Below are 21,443 nucleotides of genomic sequence, written 5' to 3' on the forward strand. Positions count from 1 at the left end.
AAATGATGCAGCAGAAGGGGACAAGGGGTAAGGCAGAGGGAACATTCAGGTAGTGCAAAAGTGTTGGGAAGAAATATAGGCTACCAAGAGAGAAATGTAAAAGTCACCAAAAAGTCAATAAATGAGGAAATTCTAAAAAGGCTAAGAGATTGATAGATAGAGATAAAATATTTTGTAATATGGTGATTGTACTAAAAACTAATAGAAAAAAGTAGAAAGTATAAATTGGAAAAACAGTAGCACATATATGAATATATAATAGAATTTATTATAACTACAAATATACTAAGGCTAGGAGGTGGAAGACTATGATTAGGTATATTTAAATGTATTATTATTATTAACAGTGTGTAAAAAATATATTGAAATTTATAGCTTTTAAGGACTATAAATTCAGGGGGCTTAGAGATATAATCTCGGGACTGATCAAACTTTATCAATAATTGGTTTTATTGGTGTTTATAGAAAATTGAAATATTGGAATTATGGGGGAACAGTGAGTAATATCTAAAATATTAAATATTATTGATTCAGCAGGGGTCAACAAATACATTGTATGAAGAGATGTTATTGATGTTTAAATATATTTATGGAGAAAGTGATAAAGAATCATAAAGAGAGAATGGTATTGTTTAAAGGCAAAGAGGAGAAGCTAGAAGAACCCCAACAAATGGGGTGGGGAAAACCCGAGTACAAATTGGGGAAATAATGTTATATATATATATTGATACATAAAGAATCTATTATAATTACAGGGAGCATATTAAGGTTAGAAGTTGGAAGACAAAGATTATGTATATCTAATTGTATTATTATTGTTAGCACTGTGTAAAAACATATATTGACCCAAGTCAATACACTATCCACAAAATATGTTGGTTGTTAAAGGAAAACTATAAATAAAATATATACAAAAAAAAACAACGCACAATAATGTTGATAATGTTGATAATATGGCATTCAAAGAATATAGAATTCCCTGGATATGGTCCTTGCAGCATATCTCTGTACAGTTATGCAATAAAACCTTTGAGTTCTGCTTCACAACGCTCCATTCCATTTGCAAGTCATCCCCGAGGCCCTTTAAAGCCAACTCATATTGACTTTGTATTATACTCCTTGCTATTAGCAGATTGAAAATATATTTGGCATTTTTGCTCACATAGTTCATCACCATCTTGCTTATGCAAACAGCTACTGTTGCTGTTGTGGCTTCGTTGCCTGAGCCTGGGCTATCGACAGATGCAGACTCTGAGAGTGAGGGAGAGGAGTTGGCAAGGCCTCCCTCTCCAGGACCCTCCTCTCTGGCAATGCCTCCGGAGGACACCAAAGGCCAAAAGATAGGCTCAGAGCCAAGCACGTCCCCGCAGCCACAGGTGGACAGCGACAAAGAAGATAAGTGCTGGCTGGACCCTCGGCAGAGGCGCAGGGAGAAGCGTGCGCAGCAGAGGGGAAGGTGTGCCAGAGATTAGCTGAGTCACTGGACCACACACCACAGGGTATAAATGTGGGTGTGGTGGCCGGTTCAGTTTGTGACGAGCAAAAACTGGAAATAATCCATGATCTCCGTGTTACTGGACTTTGCCTGCTTTATCGGAGTGCATTTGGATTAATCCTTGTATTGTTGAAACTCTACCTGTTTTATCGGAATGCTTGCAGTCTAATCTTTGTTTTGTGTGAGTAAAGTCTGAATTGGCAGCTAGCCACTGGGTTGCTGCCAGCTTTATCTTCAAAGAGTTTTGTCATTTGGCTTATTAACTCTGGGCCATCTGTGGGGGTGCGTGTGTGGTACAGGGACAGAACAGTTGCATTGAAACTTTGCTTTGCCATGTTCTGAGTGTTATGAGTGCCAGTGGGCTTCCATCAATGCTACTACTTCTTCCTGGACTTACTCTGGGCTTCATTGCCTCTTCCCCCAAGTTCAAATCCTGTGATCTTCTCTCTCAGCTAGGTTAACCAAACTCATTTGGTTGGGACTCTGAATTAAAGATGTACTGTAGTCTACCGGTCATGTTTTGGTAAGGGCCTTAATTTATACCATTGTCTGTGCAGCATTCCACAACTAGTAGTAATCACAATTGGGCCCCAAACGCTGATCTTCTGAGAAAAGTTTTGATTTTCTGCAATGTACTTCGATTCTCCCAGTACGGTCTCTCCCACTATAGCACTTGGCTTGCTTTGTTCTTTGTTTAATTAACTTTTTAAATCAAGCTTTACTGATTGCTCTGGAAGGTCTGTCACAACATAAAGGCCAGCAGTGTAATCAGCCATGTGGAATTGGTTTTTAATAAAAGTTTTTGAATATCCAACCCATTTATATTTGCTTCATGTCAGGGATGGATTCTACTGGTTCGCAACAGGATCGTGCGCAGTGCTTCTGCGCGTGCGCAGATCACCCATGATGACATCATGGCGAGTGGGCGGAGCCTCCCACCGGTTTTACTACTGATTCTATAGAACCGGACCGAACCGGGAGCAACCCACCACTGCTTCACGTCCTTTGTTCTCTTCTTTTAGATGCCATACTGAAACCAGCTCTCTAAGGATCATCAGTGTGCATCATAAAGGCAAATTTATCAGAATCTTCAACTGCTTATTGACTAAAGAGGTCGACCTAAGTGGCTACATCATCCAGCAGTGGGTTGGAGGATATCCAGTCTCTATCTACCATTTCCCAAAGAATGTTATTCTGCCTGCCCAGCACCACATCACTGTAAGTAACAGAGACCCTTCTCATTTGCCAATGCTACACATGATGGGACATCACTCTCAGGACATGTAAATAGGACCCTATATGTGTGGGAAAACATGCAGGGCATCTGGGTTCAGCACTTGCTGCCGAAAGCCTAATTACTCAAACCACAGAATCTTTTGCACAATCAGCCCCCATTGTTTTCTTTCTTACCCATTAATACAAACAATAAGCCCTTTCAGATAAAGGGTGTATTAAATTACCAATAAAAAAATCCCCAATGTGTGGCTATTTTGTGTTTGCATCAGAAGTGATGAGAAAGTATGAGATGGTAACAAGTGAAAAATGATAAAACTCTGCGCCCAACATAAAATATTATGAATGAGGCAGAGTGATTGCACAATGAAAGCTTTTTTTGGAAGCAAGCGGTGATTCTAATCGTTCTAAAAAGTGATTCATACAATCAGATGCCTTTCCCCACAATGACCTTAGCAAACCCAGCATTGCTGTGGCCACCAAAGGAGATGCTGATGTAATGATGCCATGTCCTGGCACTCTTTGCACTCTTGTTGGTACTGGCAGATTTTTTTCTAATATGGAAATCCAGTGAGTTGAGGATGCAGACATCACATGGTTTACGACTAAAACAAGACTTAGTGGACCAGGGACCAGGATAAAATTGGGGCTATCAGAGCATTCTGATGACCCTGAAAGTATTAGCGAAGAAAGATGTCCCTTGCTTGCTCACTGTCTGAATAGGACAGAGCCTGCCCTGATAGTTTGAAGGAAATGTGGAAACTGAGTATAACAGTCTTTCCAGTTGCTTCTTTTTATTGCTGAGTTGAAGCCTCTGCTGTGGCTCCGTTTCCTCTCCTCTTGGTTCTTGCTGTTTCCTTGTAAAAGAAGAACCCTGCTGGACCACATCAAAAGCCCATCTAATCCAATCTTTTGCTTCCCACAATGGCCTACCAATTGACCCAAAGCACCCTTTTATTCCTGTTAACATATGGAGTCTTGCTGCCTTTGACAGGAACATAATCAGGGCCAATAGCTACTTTCTGTCTTATCCTCTGTGAAAGTGTTTCTTTCCCATTTTAAGACATTTAAGTTGGTGGTCATCATCATATCTAGCAGCAAATGAAGTCCACATTTATCTTAGCCATGAGAGAGCAAAAGTGCTAGAATGTGTTGAGAGAGAGGATTGCATTAGAATCATATGCACAGGAGGTGCACTGAATATGTCTTTTACAAGCCCACCTCTCCTTGGAGCTTGGCAATGTTTTCTCTTCCCCATCAGTAAATGATGTATGCTTCCATAGCATATCTTGGCCCATGGATGTTCCAAGCCAGCAGGAGGCAGTACAGGATCACAACTGATGCTCAAGTTCTAAATATTCCAGTCAAAATGTATACTGCTTGTATAGCATGATACTAAAGTGCAGATTAGGTGCACTTTAGTGCAAAGATAGACTTTAAAATTCCTTGGCAATGAGATTAGCTTTAAGATTATGGAAAAAGTATGGGAGATAGCTTTGGTTTCCATGGTCTTTGCAGATTTTTTTTTTTAATCTACCAGGCAACTTGCATACATTAATCGTTGTGTACTTATTCACATGCATTGTTTAATAGGTTTGGGCTGCGGGGGCCAACTTGGCTCATGAACCACCTTCATTTTCCACCACAAAGTTCTTCAGAGCAGGGCCTGAATGCCTTACCACTCTTAGTGATCGTAATGGCCAGGTGAGCTGTCTTGGCTAATAGTAGGAAAGTGGCTGGCGGGTTGGTTGGTTGGTTGGTTGATTTTATTTATTTATTTATTGTTTAAATTTATATAAATTTAGTTAGTTGGTTTCTGATTGTTAAAATGGAAGCTGCTCCACTTTCTCCTGAGGCTTAAGAAACAAATCAGGGCAAGCCCAGAAGCTCAATAAAAGATTATTGTGGCATATCATGACGATAGCGGTGCTTCCAGGACCCTCCACTGGCTTGTAGAAAAGTTTATAATGAGTCACATGGCTATTATTTGGCCATCTCTGTAAGGCTGATGGCGAGAGAAGACCCAAATCTGTGCCCTACTGGCAAATGATAGCTTTCTCTGAAGCTGGGCAGGCCTTGGAACATTTGGTAGAAATCTGATATATATTTTCTTTATGGGGAAAGTAGCTAAAGAGGTTGATACCTAAACCAGCGTTCCCCTCCCTGAAACAGTTAGAAATGGTTAATCATTCTCTTCCCTGAGAAAGCATGACAAGGCCATAGCTGGGACTGGTTTATTTTTTAAGAAAATGGTGCATTGGCTCTTTTCTATTTCTTCTCCCATCACTGTTTTAGTTACATGGGTAGGCTGGGAGAATCAGATTGACATAGTTTAGAGGAGGCCTCAAGAGTCACTGGCCTTGTGCAGCATTTCTAGTTTGTGGCATTTCCCTTGGTGACACAGGGAAAGCATTTTTGGGCCATGTTACAGTCCTTACCATATCTGGAACAGCTTCACCAGCACTAGTTGCAGAAGATAAGTTGGACAGACATTATCAGTTGTGTCCTGGATTACGGAACCCAGCAGAGTAGAGAAAGGATAGATGGGGTCCCGGAACAGTCAGGATCTGGCATCCTTTGTGGGTCAATGCCACAATAACATACCACAGGAACTGATTTCTGCAGCTTGGGAATGGAGGATGGAAATTGTGAATCCAAATTCCCTGATATTTTGTTGGAAAGATGAAGCAATCCAGCCTTGGATAGCATTGAATAGAAAGAACCAATATAACAGAGTCTGACTTGTCTTTCGCTGTGGCATATCATTAGGGTTCATGTGGTCCAATGGTGAAATGTAAAATTTGTTACTACTGGATCTGTGGGCACGGCTTGGTGGGGGGGTAATGTGACTGGGTGTGCATGGCCAACTTTTTTTTTTTTTTTTTACTTTTAAAACCATTTTTTCTACAACCTCTTCGGCTGTTCCGAAGCAGCTCCATCTCTGCTGGTACTGTGAATGATTGTTGGAACAAAATATGTACCTATATAAACTAGGTGCTCTGGGGAAAAAGCAGAAGAAAAATTGAGGTGAGAGTATTCATAAACAACGAAGAGTCCCAAGAGACTTTATATATTCAGTATATTTCATTGCAATGTTTCTGTATTTTTATTTTGATATCTTACCTTTGAATCTGTTAGGAAAAGGTATTGTGCAAGTGTAAACATTAAAAGCAGCAGAGATATTACCCTGGCCTCTCCCTTGCTTTTTCTCAAGATGGTGTCACAATACGTAAATCCTCACCAATTTACAGCAGCAGCAGCAGCTTACAGTGATAACGTGGAACTTTCCATCGACAAGTTTCCCATTTGGGATGGCAGAGAAGAAATGAATGAAGTCTTGTACTCCAAGATTTCATTCCGCCCAAGGTACAGCAAAGAAAATGCTACTCTCTTTGCAAAGGGAAGGTATTGGTACGATTTGGAAGTGCTCAAAATTATGTCACATTGTGATACAGCACAGTAAAAGGCACTGCAGCAGGTGTTAATTTAATCCGGTTTAACACAGGATTTTCAGACAGCCCATCTCTGAGAAATTATCGTCCAGACCAACCTTGCATCCATCCAATGAAAAGAACTAAACCTGCTTTGAAGCTGGTCATTCCATTATTGAGTTCTCTTACTTTTATAGGAAATTCGAATAATTTGGGTTTCCCTGAAATGTTATAGATTGGCTTAGTGTATTGTGCAAACTTAACCAATTGCAATTTATGTAATAAACCATGCTATTTAACACTTATTCATTTTTAATGGAAAAGTAAGAAACTTTCTATAGAATGTTCTTTTTTTTTTTTAGGCACTCAATACAACTTTCCATAGATTCTTCACCAAGTTTCAATATGTCGTGTGACCGGTCCATCGGAAACAACAGGAAAACAAATGGGGAATGTAACAATTTTTTTTGTGTGTTTTCTTAAAAAAAAAACACCTCTCTTCCTTTCCTATCAGGTGTGGCGATGGTAGGCATATCAAAAAGACCATTTAGCACACAGACTCCAAAATTATTTTGCAACAAATGGAACAACTTATCCTTTCATAAGCAGCCACACTTAATAACTACTAATTTCATGAAGATATATGTGATGAAGCTTAATGTCTTTTTGTGGTGGTGTGTTCAGAAAACCTGAAAAAAAATGAATTGGGAAAGAACAGACAGAATCCAAATATTTATTTTATTTTTAATAAACAATTCCCTAATGAGAAACCACTTTTATTTTTAAAACGCAATTTTCCTAATTTATTCTCCCCTACACTTCTAAAAAAAACTGATGTAATTTTCTCAATTTCAGTCAAACAAAACAAAAATAGAATACAGCCCATCACAAGAATCCCTGTCCTTCTAGAACTAATATCTTACTCTTCATTTATTCTTTACTCTGTTAGCTATCCTTTAGCCAATTAATTGTCCATGAAATGACTTGTCAATTTTTTTAAAAGTCCAAATATATGATGACAGCTGGATCACCTCTTATCTACTCTGTTCTGATCCTTCTTCATGGGAGAAAATTTCTGGTCAGTGTTAGACATGTTAGGACCATCTTTGAGCTCTGATTTTTTTTAAAATGCACATATATAGTCATGCATTCAGAGGTCAGAAAGAGAAACATATTCCATTAAAATATTTCTGATCAACTGCTATATTATAGGGTCAGAAGTATTTGTGGATAGGCTTATCCACTCTAGCCATACAGATATCATTAGATTCTACCAAAAGTTGAGGACAAATTTTCTCCCTTCAACACATTGTGGTTCCAATATATGAAATTCCCCTTCCCCATTACCAAGAACTGTTCGCTTTATCTTTTTTTAAAATGGAATATAAATGTGTAAATGTATAAATTATAAAACCCAATTGATATTGTGCACACGAATACATTTATCCGTATCAGTAATGCTAAATTAGGGCTGCCCTTTTTTTTATTAGTATTAGGCACAGGTGTACATTTGAGCTTTGAGCAGCACACTTACAGCCATCCTCCAAAACATTAAGAGGATAACCCTTTATCTGTTTAATAATGTCACTCTTTGGTCACATTCAACTTTACAATTTGGTAGCATCATTTCTGGAGATTCTAGGAGGGGCACAAAACGTTTTCCTGTCCTGGGGTCAGAAATATTCTAGTATCTTAGATACTTCCAAAGTAGGGAAATGATTTAAATTTTTCTTGTAGCTTGGGGGGGGGGGGTGAGGGAAAGCTCTTCAGAAAGGAGAACTAGCTTTAGGGTTCATAACAATATTTTTATTGATTTTAGCAGATAAAGAAAGCTCTTCGGACAGTGAAGAAGATTTTTCAGTCATGGTTTTCAGTCATGGAAACCGGCACATCAGGAACCAGTAATGAGAGTAAGTAAAGTCCATTGCTATCAGTTGCATAGAGAGAGCATCTTCCTCCTCAAACTTGAGACTTTGGAACAAATAAGACAAGGAGGAAAGAGATAATAGTGGGTTCCATATTAGGAAAATAACTTTTTCCCCAGGTAGCTGCTGATCTTTAAGGACTCTGGGAAGGTTTCTCACACATAAAGAGCTTTTGTGCAAGAGATGTAATTATTTTAGCCAGCAAAATTTTGCTTCCATGTTAGTTTTCTCTGGCTTGGGTGTTTGACTGTACTTTAGAATAGTTGTTACCTTTTCATTCAAAAGAACTCTACAATGTGCATCTTTGCACATCATTGATTTGATAGAAATAAAATATTAAGCATAAAGCAAGTGGAACCTAGGAGACAAAACAGCCATTCAAATACGCATTTGTGTAAGAATTCCCACCAGTGTCCCTCTTTGTATTAGGACAGCTGCTTCTCGTGCGATTTGGAGACTCTGGCATTTGCACAGCCAGTTCAGCTGGAAGGCCAGTAACTTGAGGAAAAGCATACTAGGAAAGTTTCTATTTCCATTATCTTCTAATATATCTTCTGATCCTTCAGACGCAGGAACATCTACCTCATAAAAAAAAGTTGTGCAATTTGAAACAAGCTTTTGCTGATGCTTGTTCTAATTCCCAGCTTTACTGTAGCACTGATTCAGGGTAATCATTTGATATCATAGGCAAGAAAGAAGAATGAGAAAAACATGAGAGCGGGGAACCCTCAGACTTTCTGGAACTGTGCCACCTCAATAAGTCCGTTCCAGCTGAAAAACTCTCTTCTTGGTGATGACTTATTAACTAAAAAATCTTGTTTCCTTTCCTGTGGCTTGCTCTTAGGCAAAGTTTATCAACTTACATAACAATCTGAAAGTGCACAGCTAATCTTATTAACAAAAAAAAAAAAAGGCTTAAAAGACTTTTTGGCCTAAACCACTTTGTGAAGAAATAAAATGTTAACAACACTACCTGATGGTAGTGTCTGATTATATTCAGGTGCAGGTAGTCCTCAAGTAATGACCACAATTGAGCCCAAAGTTTATGTTGCTAAGTGAAACATTTGTCAGTTTGCCCCATTTTACGACTTTTCTTGCCACGGCTGTTAATTGAATCATTGCAGTTGTTAAATTAGTCACCTGGTTGTTAAGTGAATTTCGCTTTCCCATTAACTTTGTCAAAAAGTCACAAAAGTTGATCATGTGACCCTGCGACACTGCAACCGTCATAAATATGAGCCAGTTGCCAAGTGTCTGAATTTTGATCACCTGACCACGGGGATGTTGCAACGGTCAAGTGAAAAACGGTCACAAGTCACTTTTTTCAGCGCCGTTGTAACTTTCAATGGTCACTAAATGAACTGTTGTAAGTCGAGGACTACCTCTACATTGTTCAGTAAAATGAGTTAGGGCAGAATAAACCTGGTGCTCCTTGTGTGTGCTAAGGCCAGATTTAACGGTGCAGAATAAAAAGAAAAAATGAACACAAATATAGCCGTGGTGGTGCTGTACACTGAAGGCTTAGATTTAACTTTCAGGCTTTGAGTAATGTCTTTTATTGAAGAAATGCTAACTGACTTTACATTCCATCACTTTTGCAGCTGTGCAAGTCAGATTGAACATATAAAATGCCTTTTGCATTTAATGTCTTAAAATGGGACTGAGTGGAGAGAGAGGTTATGCTGCTTCAGGCTTTATCTTAAGAGCAGAAAAAAAGGAAGGATGACGTGAGTCTGCTTTTCCCCACTCACGTGCACAGTCATATATTTTGCCAGCATTGTAAATTGTCAAATTACGAAAGGAAAAATAGCATTTGAGTTAAGGGTGTGGCAGAGGCAAGAACATTTTCAGCTTAGTATCTTTTCCCAACTCTTACCTTGATGGCTACAAAGCAACAGCGACAATTAAGAGCAAAATATTTCTGTATAGTTCTACAAGGAGAGTGCTGCACTTTGTGAAGTCCAACAGCAGCACTCAAAGACCTATATGGCCATTATATCATGGACTACAACTCCCTTTTTCATTTTTCAGACATTCAAGGCACCGCTCGACACAACAATTCCCACAGTGTCTCTGATAGGAATAGTGTTCGCTCAAAATATGGTTTCAACTATATGATGTATCTTCCTGCTACAACTGATCTGCATCTAAGAAGATGCTGCAATGCTAAATAGCAAGCTAATGAATAGGAGTGAAGATGAGTGTGTGGATTCTTCAAATATAAAGCAGGCATCATAATTTGTCTGAAAAGGTACACTTACTTTTGTGAGTTGCACTTCCAGTTCTGAGGCAAGTATGGTATTAATATGTGTTTAGCTACTTTGGAAGGAAGAATCATCTTAAAAATTATGAGAAGTGTTTTAGCATGAGATCAGAAGAAGAATCCCGATTCATTGTGAACTTTGTGAACTCTTGCTGTTGATCAACCAAAATGGTGAAGGGTTGAGCTGAAGGAAGGAATGTCCCTGCTAAACTGAGAAGTTGGCAAATAATATGGCGTCTAATAAGGGTCAGATTCTCCAACTGTGATTGATGGCTTCTCCCCCCAGCATCTTCACAGAAATATTTTTTCCCTATATATCACTTTTCTAACAACCAAATTTAGTAAAGAAAAAAAAGAAAAGAAAAAGAAAGAAAAAGAAAATGGGAAGGTTCTTATGGAAGGTCAGGAGGTCTGGAAGGCTTTGGCACCTTTCCCCTTGGTGCTTTTTCACAATTAATATGAGAGAAGTCAACTTTTTTTGCATTGGTAAACAGGAATTGGCAGTTCTACAGTATGTTTAAACATAAAAAAATGAATTCAATTTAATGAAAGCCACTTTTCTTTTCCAATCAAGCCCTAACTTTGCAATCATAACTGAAATTCTGCATTTCCCTATGCATAATGATATGAGCAAGTGAATGGGTTACTACTTGATAGGTTTATTCACTATCTTCATATAAGACTGGAAATAACACTGAGTATTCTGTGGGTTGGAATCAGTGGGAAATTTAGGGAAAACACACAGCAATTCCAAGGTTTTGAGGTTGGTTGGAGTCTCCTTGATTTCAGTATATAAATCCGAATCCAACTTACAAAATATTTTTGCTATATTAAGTTCTTTATAGAGATAGTGTATATGAACATATCAAAGGCTAGATTGCTTCCTTGCTCATATTTTGAATATGTAGAAAAGGCAGACTTTCAATACTACAAAAACTGGATTGAAGAAGAAAATTAATTTATAGGATATGCCTATTCTTAAGGCTGATGTTCCCACATATCATTTTATGAATTTGGGTACAGGTTTCCTATAAACCTATATTCCAGATATGGAATTCAGCAGGACCCCACTATGGCATGAATAGAAGCACAGTTTTGGAGCATCTAACCCTTTTCATGGTTTACAAATATTTAAAAGTTTCAACATAACAACATACTGAAAATTTTATGTAAACATCATTGATACCATTATGCATTTTTAAAAAATCTGAACAAAAACAAGCTTATAGCTTGGATTGTTGCATAATTTTTATCTTTGTAAACTTCACTCCAAAATTATCTAATATTAATTTTGAAAACTACAATACAATACTTGGTTTCAAAATAGTCACAATAATAATTATCTATACATACTTGAGTTCCAATTCACACAAACTTTTGTTTTTTTTGTTAGCAGATACAGTTTGTAGGACTTGTGTGGAGAAATATACAGTATGAACTATGGCAAGTAACAAATCCCATGAATATGGCAGCATTTGCTCCAAATGCCACAATCACAAAACAGGGCCACCTACTAGCCATATGTGGGAGTCCCTGATTCTCATAACAACATGACCCACGTTACAAATCAAAGATCAAGTGATAACTGTACCCATCTATGTGCCAACAGATAGGCAAGACTGCTGGAATAGCATTGCACATCTTACCTGAATGTTGACACTTATGAACAATGCACTTTACTCTTTCAATCTAAAAATGTTCTACAATTTAGGGAAATTTGAACTGAAAATACATTTGTTGTAAAGACATGAAGAGGTTCAGGTAAAGGAGGAATTATTAAGAACCACCCATGTCTGATATAATATGTGGGTATATACTGGTCACCTGACTTGAAGAAAATACAGTCTCGAGGTATGCCACATATTTCTTTCAAGCACAAATAAATTAAAATGATTTGGTCAATTGGTCCTACATTTCTTGCTATTTGGTAATTCCATGCTGAAAATGGTAACCAAGCAACATAGTTTGTTTACGTTAGTTGAAGTAGAAACCAGTACCTGAAACCAATGAGTCTGCTGCTCAAGGAACATGAAAAAAAAAACCCATATCCTTCAGACTAAGCCAAGTGCAGCTGCCTATGTTCCCAGTCTTTTAATCCCTAGGAGAGAAGGCTGACACTTTGGAGCTGCAGCTGGTTACCTGAGGGAACCAGTTGTATCATCCTCCCACTAGCTGAGTCAAGGAAACCACCCTTGCTCCTGAGGCCACTCAAACAGCTGTTCTAAACACCAGTGATGTAGTCATCAGAAGGAGCTACAGTGGGCACAAGTCCTTTCTTCATTCCTTTCAAAGCCTGCTAAAAAGAAAAGTTGCTGGGGTGGGGGTGGGGAGAATGACTGATTCTCTCTTCACAGCAGCAGTTTAATTGGAGAGAAATCAAGTTGTTTCTTTCAACTGCTCTGCTTGCGTAGGGGCACTGTCATCCTCAGCGATGAATCAGGCTGCTGAATCAGAGAAGCTGGCCTGTGTTGCTCATGGGAAAATGAGAAATCAAGTACAGCCAAGACCTGGCAACAAGGTATGCACAGCTGTTTGAGGCATTTCCTACAACTGGGGAGTCTTGCTTTGAGCAATCACTGAGATATCCGGCCTTTTTGACAAGCTCTGCAGGGCAGCTTTGGCGCTCAGAGGGTGGCCCATGTTCAGCACTGCAAATCTGTCTGGCATACTTGTGTATGAATGACTGGCAGGTATATGATGGTTGATTGTCTTAGGTAGGCTTCTATCCATAGTGGCTCTAAAGAGAAGAAATTCAACAAATTAGAAAGTAGGTTTATTGGACCAAACAAGAACAGATATCCTTCTATTCTTCTAAGTATCTCCAATGCTTTGGTCATTAACTGGGCTCCTACTGAAGACTATTTCTAGACTGTTGCTTCCATTAAGTCATGGCAGAGTATTGTCACATTGAATACTTTTCCGCCACACTATAATGAATTGCTGGTTGGTAGTGGCAAAGAATCAAGGTGGCAATAATGTTATAAATTAAAAATGTTATCAGGGAGAGGAACAAAGTGACACATGTAGATTGTTAGTTATGGGAAAAATATTTGTTGAATATGAGGTATCACATTCAAATGTTTTTAAATTCTCTTGTGCTTAGGCATAGCTTAAATTATATTTTAACTATAAGAAAGAATAGATAACTCCTTTCTAAAACTCCAGAAATTAAAAATTTCAGCAGGCTCATCTTCTACAGTGAGCACATTTGCATGTGAGCATGTGAACAAGGACCAAGTGAATCTACTCAAAGACCAGCAATGGCTATTGGAAGGTTGCACACCTAGCCTCCCAGGAGCTAAATGGAGAAGGGTAGAAAAAATGATCACTTCTCTGCCCTGGCTGTGTCTCACAGCTACAGAAGCAAGAACAGGTAACTTCTGTCTCTTTCAATGGATGAGAGACCAAGGGATAGCAGGCAGCAACAGCAACACTTTCAGCAAGAGAAGATCAACTTAGCTTGCAACTTAATAAATAAATATATGTGTGATAATGATTAAGATTTTGGACTAAGGGTGGGATTCTCAGCTCCAAGTCAAATCTCAGTTAAGGATTCTTATTTGGTGACTTCAGGCTGGTTGTTATCTTTTAGCCAGACTTTATAAACGTATCCTTTGACTTGTGACCATTTCAGTTGTAAGTTGTGACTATCATTAAGCAGGCCACCTAATTTTACGATCTTGGTCATAAATGAATGCTGCAGTCATAAAGTAAACCCATTATTTACTATAGGGTGTTTTTTTTGCTGGAATTTAGAAGTAAATATCAGTTTCTGGCAAAAATATTGTAAATTGTAATCATATGATTGCAGGGCATTTCAAACGGCCATAAACGCAGGCCAGTTTCAGAATGCCCAAAATGTGGTCATATGATGGAGGAGGGGGAAACAGCCTAGAATTTTAAATGTAGGTTATAAGTAATCTTTTTAAGGACCCATCATAACTTTGAATGGTTGCTAAACGACCTCTCATAAGTTGAGGACCAGCTGTAGGATGTAATAATAACATTGCCCCAAATTAACACTGGGTCACTAGATTTTTGGCCACTGTGATAGCATTAGGCTAGTGGTTTAAGCAAGCTCAAATATACCTAACCTGGCCCAATATCATAATATGAACCGGCCTTTATTCCATACTTTGGGGGTAAGATCCAAACCTATTTGTTGGTCCAAATGCTGCTGGTCCTGAAATGGGTCTCCTAATCTGTTTGCTGCCACAAACTGTTTGCCTCTGTGTGAAGAGTGCTGCATTAGAGGGTGCATCTGGTTTCCTATGGAGATTCAGAACAGCAGTCCTTTCAGCCATATGCTGCACTTCATCCCTGTTCACAACTAATGGAGGCTGCAGCTTTAACACAGCTTTTTTTGAATTAGGTATTTTCAGGTGTCTAGCTCTCATAAGTCCAGCTGTCACACCCATGGATCCAGGTGAAGGGCATTTTGGAGGAGAAGGTTGGAGAGAGCGCTTTACAATGCTCGGTAATGTATTTGCGAGGCTATGTGATGAATCTGAAATGTAAGGGAAAAGCACACCATCAGTGTAGCAACAAAGTATTTCATCCAAAAGATTGCTGGGTTCTATAAGAGGAATTTACCCGGATGGAATGGTCTGAATTCCCAACTTTAATAATTTCAAAATTCTAAACTGATAATTTTATACATCACATTCAATTTCAGTGCAATATCTGTCTTTTCTGAATATTTTAGATAGCCTAATAATAAAGAATATTTAGATTTGCAGTTCTGAAAATAGTTTTTTTAGAATCTGTACTGAATAGCTTCTTCTACCACATTTTTAGCAGGTGCTAAGCAGAACTTGAGAACCAATTTTATGTAGAGTGGTTAAGGCCATCAGGTCAGAAACTGGGAGACCATGAGTTCTAGTATCACCTTAAGCAAAAAAAGCCATATGGGTAAACCTTGGGCTAATCCCTTTCTGTAATCCCACTTCGGGAAAAACTGCAGGGACTTGTCCAAGCATTCTCTGAGAATCACACACAGTTCAAAGAAAAACAATAGCAGAATTTAAAAATCTTTAAGCTAGAATTTGAGTAACAATTTTCTATGTAATTCCACTATGATTAAAAGACTATATATATATATATATATCTGTTCAGATTCTCAATGTATCTCTCAGCTCTTTTCCTAAACAGTTTGAACACCGTGCTAAGCCATTTAACAACTGCAAACCATGAACTACAGTACTGTAGTTGAGTTTACACAGCAAAGAGTTGGCTCAACTTAGTGGCTTGCCTGTTAAACCGTTTTGGTAACATCTAAATTATTTGCATCCAAAGATGCTGATCAATACCTGTAGTGAGACAGGAGAATGCAGAAGTTGCTGCTATTGTTTCTAACACACTATAAATTCCATATCTATTTTTTTTCTCACTCTCTCATAGTGAGCTAAGAGTACCATCTCCTTTTCCCCAGGATTTGCTTGCTTTAATGATACTGCATGCTAATCTTTAAATATTATATACAAATGACACTCCAGTTTGCCCTATTAGTTCTATACCTGATGACACCTGAGAAAGATGGGAACAACAAGAAGCTTCTGATGTGGTAATTTGTGTGATGTCCCCCTGAAAGGCTTCTTTAAAATCTTCATCACAGCTGTCACTCAGGCTGCAGCCTTTTTCTTTCTCTTCCCCTTCTTCATCATTGTGTGTTATTTTCAACAGCTGGGGAGATTTCACTCTTTGGAAGGCTTGCAAGTGCCTGCCAGAGATTTACTTTTTAATTAGGTGCCATCCTGCCCAAATTTTATAACATGCTGTACATTAATATTTGCACATACCATATCCAACTTATATATCTTTAAACTGAAATAATTACCAGAAGCCCCCCCCCAAAATAAATCCACAGTAAAGCTTTTGTAATGAACTTTGCCCCATGCTATGCTCTAAAAAAATAACCCCAAACCCAGATTTTATGGTATTTCCCGGAAAATAGTCTAATTCAGTCTTTAGCAAATCTCTCTTGAGAAAATAATTGCCATAAAAAAACTTTAGGATTTATTTCTGATATCGTTTTTGTTTTTCTTCTAATCTGACATCAGTACAGTCCCCTCACCCACCCACTTTATTCTTCTTAAGAAAACTAGCCCTAAAATCCTAAATATGGGAATTTTGTAACCACTGATGTTAGCACAGTAATTCCTCATAGTGAGCATGATGGAATGCTGTAACATTAAATAAACCAGAATATGCAGACTGGTTATTATCATGAATTTTCTCTTCCAAATAATTAAACAGTTGACTGATTCTACCACCAATACAGAGAGGACAATAGCTTAAAAGTGGGAAATCAGACATGATAGCAAAAGCATGAACTGAAGTGGGTGTTTTTATTTTTGAATAAACAATTATCTATGTAGAAATTCTTAAGAGTTTTTATTTGATTTCTCCTCCTTTGTAAATTATACACTGAATGAAAATAGGAGGAAATATAAACAGTTCCTGAGCATGGCCACAAGATGGCTGACATGCTTATGACAATGAAAACAAGAGAAAAGCTCAACTTATTTTTTCCAGAAGTGATAACCTAGAATAGTTATTAAAGGAAAGATTTTTCACCCTGAAAAACTGTGTATATGTTGAATGAAACCAGAAAAAGCAGTATAAAAAATTCCCTACCAAAACATTCCTAATGTTTGTCTTTCCGTAGGCTTTAGAGTGTCGCAATACAATCTGTTCATCAACAAGTGGAGATTATATTCACTTGCTGATTTATCTTGGGAAACTCTAAAAAATTCTGCTTAATAATGGACTAAATTTTGGCTCTTACTGGTAATGATGTTCTTGCAAGGCTTTCAGCTCAGCAAAGATGTCTCTCTCATTTACACTGCCAGTTTCTTCAAAATCATAATTATATTCTGCCAGATGACACGGTGGCTGGAACAGGTTTGTTACTGCAGACTACAATATTAGAGAAATGATATAAAAATATATCTGCATTCACTGAAAAAAAATAATTTTGCCAAGGATTATTTTTGAAATCTTAATTTCTTTCATAATCTCCCCATCGTGGCCAATGTTTATTATACCAACAGGGACCTGCTGTTGTGCCACAGTTTCTGGAGGTAACAGGGGCAGCCTGCATATTATTGCAAACATGCAAGATCAGGCAATGTTGCCACCCAGTTCCATTTATTATTTGTCTCCTGGGGAAGGCTTAGGTGTGTTTTTCTCTACATCAGATTTGTTCCTTCCCTTGAAATGTCCCTAACAGCTTTCCCACTTTACTTTCACAAGTATGAATCTCCATGGTGAGTGAGAAGGTTTGCCAGAAACCCATTCATGATCAAAAGAAAAAGGCTGATAATTTAATTAGCAACATACCCTAACAAGAAGCAGAAAACTTTATGTGGGCTTTTCAGCAGACTGAGAAACATAGGCTTATTCTTCTTACATGACAACTCCCTTCTAACATTCCCTCCCTTCAAAAATGTACTTATAAAGAAACTTACACCTAATTTTTGTCTTCTTGCATGAAGAGCTTTGATGGGGTTCCCACATATAACTCTACTGACACCTGTTAAAAACAAAATTTAAAAAGTGTCGTAATTTATACTTTCATATACTTAAAAAACTATTTTCTTTACCTGAAATTTCATATACAAGCTTATATGCAATTATATTTCCTCCATATTTAGAAAGAGATATTCAGAAAAAATAAACCAACTTTCTATTTTGGTCAGTTGTTATTCTAACCCACAGGAAAAAAACACATTTGTGAGCTGAGGTGGGATTAGTAGGAATGGGCAAAGTGCTCAAGAACATCTTTCCTCATTCAGTTTAAGGTAAGCATAATAGTTAAATTGACTTTGGAAAAAAAGTGACAAATGTCATTATCTCGTCAGGAAAAAATCTGAGAACAGCCAGCTACAACAAAGAGATTACTTGATCGAACACCATCTCTAATGTTAACATAAAACTGAACCACTATTTTTAACACATATGTTCATTTCCCAATTTGAGTTACAGAAAAATTTCTGCAAAAGAAAGCCAATGGAAATGTTTATGTAAATACATTTACCATAAGCAACGATGCCCTTGAAGTGATGTCCCGGTGCCTGGAGGCCGTACGGATCTGGATGGGGAGAAACAGGCTCAGGCTCAACCCATCCAAGACCGAGTGGCTGTGGTTTCCGACGTCCCGATATAGTCAGCTGGTGCCATCGCTGACTATTGGGGGCGAAGCATTGGCCCCCACCGAAGGGGCTCGCAACTTGGGTGTCCTCCTGGATTCACGGCTGTCTTTAGAAGAGCACTTGACGGCCGTGACCGGGAGGATTTTTCATCAGGTTCGCCTGATCCGCCAGTTGCGTCCCTTTCTGGATCGGGACTCATTACGCACGGTCACTCATGCCCTCGTCACCTCCCGTCTGGACTATTGTAACACTCTCTACATGGGGCTCCCCTTGAGGAGCACTCGGAGGCTCCAACAGGCACAGAGTGCGGCCGCACGGGTGGTGATGGGAGCGACGTGGCACTCCCATGTAACACCTCTCCTGCGCGAGCTGCACTGGCTCCCGGTGGTCTTCCGAGTGCGCTTCAAGGTTTTGGTTATCACCTTCAGAGCGCTCCATGGCTTAGGACCTGGCTATTTGCGGGACCGCCTGCTACCACCAATAGCCTCCCACCGACCAGTACGCTCCCATAGAGAGGGGCTCCTCCGGGTGCCGTCGGCCAAACAATGTCGACTGGCGGCCCCCAGGGGGAGAGCCTTCTCTGTGGGGGCACCTACTATCTGGAACAAGCTCCCCCCGGAGATACGGAGGATTCCGGATCTGCGTACCTTCCGTCGCGCGCTTAAGACATTCCTATTTCATCAAGCTGGCCTGACCTAAACTTTTCCTCTTTTAAATGGGAATTTTAAATTTGGTTTTAAATTATTGGGGTTTTAAAATGGTTCAGCCAAATTTATTTAATTTGTTTTATCTCTATTTTAAATTTTGTATCTATATGTTTTATTTTATGGCTGTTCACCGCCCTGAGTCCTTCAGGAGTAGGGCGGTATACAAATTTAATAAAATGATAAAAAAAAAATGATAAGCAGATAAATGGACATATCATCCAAACATTTTTATAGGAGAGAGAAAATCTTGGTTTTGTTTGCTTCCACATGTTCTGTTAAGGAGAGGCTAGAGGATAGGAAATGTGCAAGAAAAGCACAAGGTGTTCCATTACCATGGGTCAGGTCACTTGAATCATCATCAGGCAATATCTCATCACAGATGGTGGATTCCAGGAGAGTGCTACAACCAGAAAGCAAATGAGCACTGGGAGATCTCTGGAGAGTCTGAGGTCTGGAACCTAGCAAAAAGTGAGTTGCAGCAGGCCGCAGAGCAGAGCCCAGCCTTCTTGTTAGGAGTCCTAACTGAGAATCTAAACCGAAGAAGGGTAGGGGTCGGGAGAAGAATGATAACATGATACTGTAACATGAATATGCTATAAGTGTCCACTTGAGAGAAGCACAGAAAACAAATGATATGTCTGTAAATTAAAGTAATATTCCCACTAAAGTAATATTTCCGTACTGTTCCCAAAAAAACCCTACCATTTCCCCCAAAATAAGACATCCCCTGATAATAAGCCCAATTGGGCTTTTGAGCTCATGGCAATAAGGCCAAGCACTTATTTCGAAGTTCAAAAAAATATAAGACAGGGTCTTATTTTCGGGAAAACATGGTACATGGATTCATCCATGACTACACTAAACATTAGAAACTTTGTAGGCTAACATCAGGAACACTCTGCCATATTAATCACAATTCTTTTTTATTATTATTATTATTAATTTTATTTCTATACCGCCCTTCTCCCGAAGGACTCAGGGCGGTGCAAATGAATTGTGTCAGTGATTATTCAGGTCAGAATGCAACAGAGTGCAATCGTTCACAAAGACCACTGCAATGTAAGGATTTTGAAAACAGAAAAACATGCATACATATACGTGCGATACCTGAAATACTAAATAAGGAGTTCATCCCTGAATTGCATTACCATGCTTTCATCCTGTGACCTCGAGCTGAGAAATCATGGTAGCATGTCACACTATGCCCCACAGTTTCCCTTAATGTGCAGGATGGGGACTGTGCTGTACTATCTGTATTGCTTCTCCACAAGACACTATATAAGGGCAATAACTTGCCATTTTCTCTGCCTGAAATTTGAATGTCACTTCCTATAGGAAAAACTGCCACCAATCACTTAGGGGATACATGCTGGGATTGTCCCATCCTGGGATCTGGCCTTTTCATCCATTCAGCTATTTTGCTACTGATCTCCCAAAAGGACTGTTAACTTATCAACCTAAAAACCAGTAGATGGCAACAAAGAATTCTCTTTTAACTGCAAGATAGTGGTTGCCTCCATTTGTGCAATATAGATGTAAGTGTGATGTAAGTGTTCTTGGAGCCAGAGTTCAAGGTTGGGGTTTTTGTGTGTCTGTGTGAGAGATGTTCAGCTTATGACAAATACTGTCATAATTTCTCCAAAATGACTAACCTCTCAACCAATTGATTAACCATTTGATGACATCAAAGTCAAGAGCTTTTTGTCTCTCTTGGCTGCAATCTAGTGGTAATTTGGATTTGTGCGGCCAGGATGCAGTTGCTGCTAAATACTGTTGAAGAACCAGAGTTTGAGAAATAATTTTGTTTCTGGTATCAAATTAAGATATACATATTCAGAAGGACAAAAGAGAAAAATGTCTGCCTATGTTAAGCCCTATCTGTACCAGGTTCCAATCTCTGGAGGACAGAACTTTTTAAAGGAACTTTCCAAAAAGAGGAGGAGGCAGGACTTCCCTAAGAACAGCAATTGCTGTTGCTGGGAAAAGAATTCAATTACATTTTCCATTTATGTGCCTTAAGCAGGGTATAGGCTAGTAAATTTCAGGTCTTCCAACATTCTAAGAATCTAGGGGTGATTAACCTAGCAATGGTATCAGAAGCCAGGCTTCTGCTCTTCCTTACAGCCAAAAGCAAAGATGGGATGAAAGTGGTCAGTCCTACCCCTGTTGGGACAATCGTAGTCAAGCAGATAGCTACCCCTACCGATGTCACCTTACATCTTGGATCAGCTTTAGC

General features: G+C 38.9%; 2 protein-coding genes across 4 annotated transcripts in view; one reads left to right on the forward strand and one right to left on the reverse strand.

The window, feature by feature from the left end:
- LMNTD2 (lamin tail domain containing 2) overlaps positions 1 to 10,322 on the forward strand; it is a 55,873-nt gene extending 45,551 nt beyond the window's left edge. Inside the window, exons 13-18 of the mRNA XM_034416784.3 lie at positions 2,518 to 2,713; positions 4,322 to 4,432; positions 5,943 to 6,094; positions 6,522 to 6,613; positions 7,979 to 8,069; positions 10,116 to 10,322. Coding sequence (XP_034272675.2) covers positions 2,518 to 2,713; positions 4,322 to 4,432; positions 5,943 to 6,094; positions 6,522 to 6,613; positions 7,979 to 8,064 — 637 coding nt within the window. The 3' untranslated portion in view covers positions 8,065 to 8,069; positions 10,116 to 10,322. The remainder of the gene's footprint in view (positions 1 to 2,517; positions 2,714 to 4,321; positions 4,433 to 5,942; positions 6,095 to 6,521; positions 6,614 to 7,978; positions 8,070 to 10,115) is intronic.
- Positions 10,323 to 11,573: 1,251 nt separating this feature from the next.
- The window catches only part of LRRC56 (leucine rich repeat containing 56), a 56,817-nt gene continuing 46,947 nt past the window's right edge, over positions 11,574 to 21,443 (reverse strand). For all 3 annotated transcript variants that reach the window (XM_034416783.3, XM_034416782.3, XM_060687755.2), the window contains 6 exons: positions 19,540 to 19,737; positions 17,817 to 17,881; positions 17,135 to 17,265; positions 15,864 to 16,066; positions 14,503 to 14,854; positions 11,574 to 13,084 (listed from right to left, as the gene is read on the reverse strand). In XM_034416783.3, the coding sequence (XP_034272674.1) occupies positions 12,892 to 13,084; positions 14,503 to 14,854; positions 15,864 to 16,066; positions 17,135 to 17,265; positions 17,817 to 17,881; positions 19,540 to 19,737 (1,142 nt within the window). In that variant the 3' untranslated portion in view covers positions 11,574 to 12,891. The remainder of the gene's footprint in view (positions 13,085 to 14,502; positions 14,855 to 15,863; positions 16,067 to 17,134; positions 17,266 to 17,816; positions 17,882 to 19,539; positions 19,738 to 21,443) is intronic.

The sequence above is a fragment of the Pantherophis guttatus genome, chromosome 1 (genome assembly GCF_059756535.1).
Source record: "Pantherophis guttatus breed Tessera chromosome 1, ASM5975653v1, whole genome shotgun sequence".
Taxonomy (NCBI): domain Eukaryota; kingdom Metazoa; phylum Chordata; class Lepidosauria; order Squamata; family Colubridae; genus Pantherophis; species Pantherophis guttatus.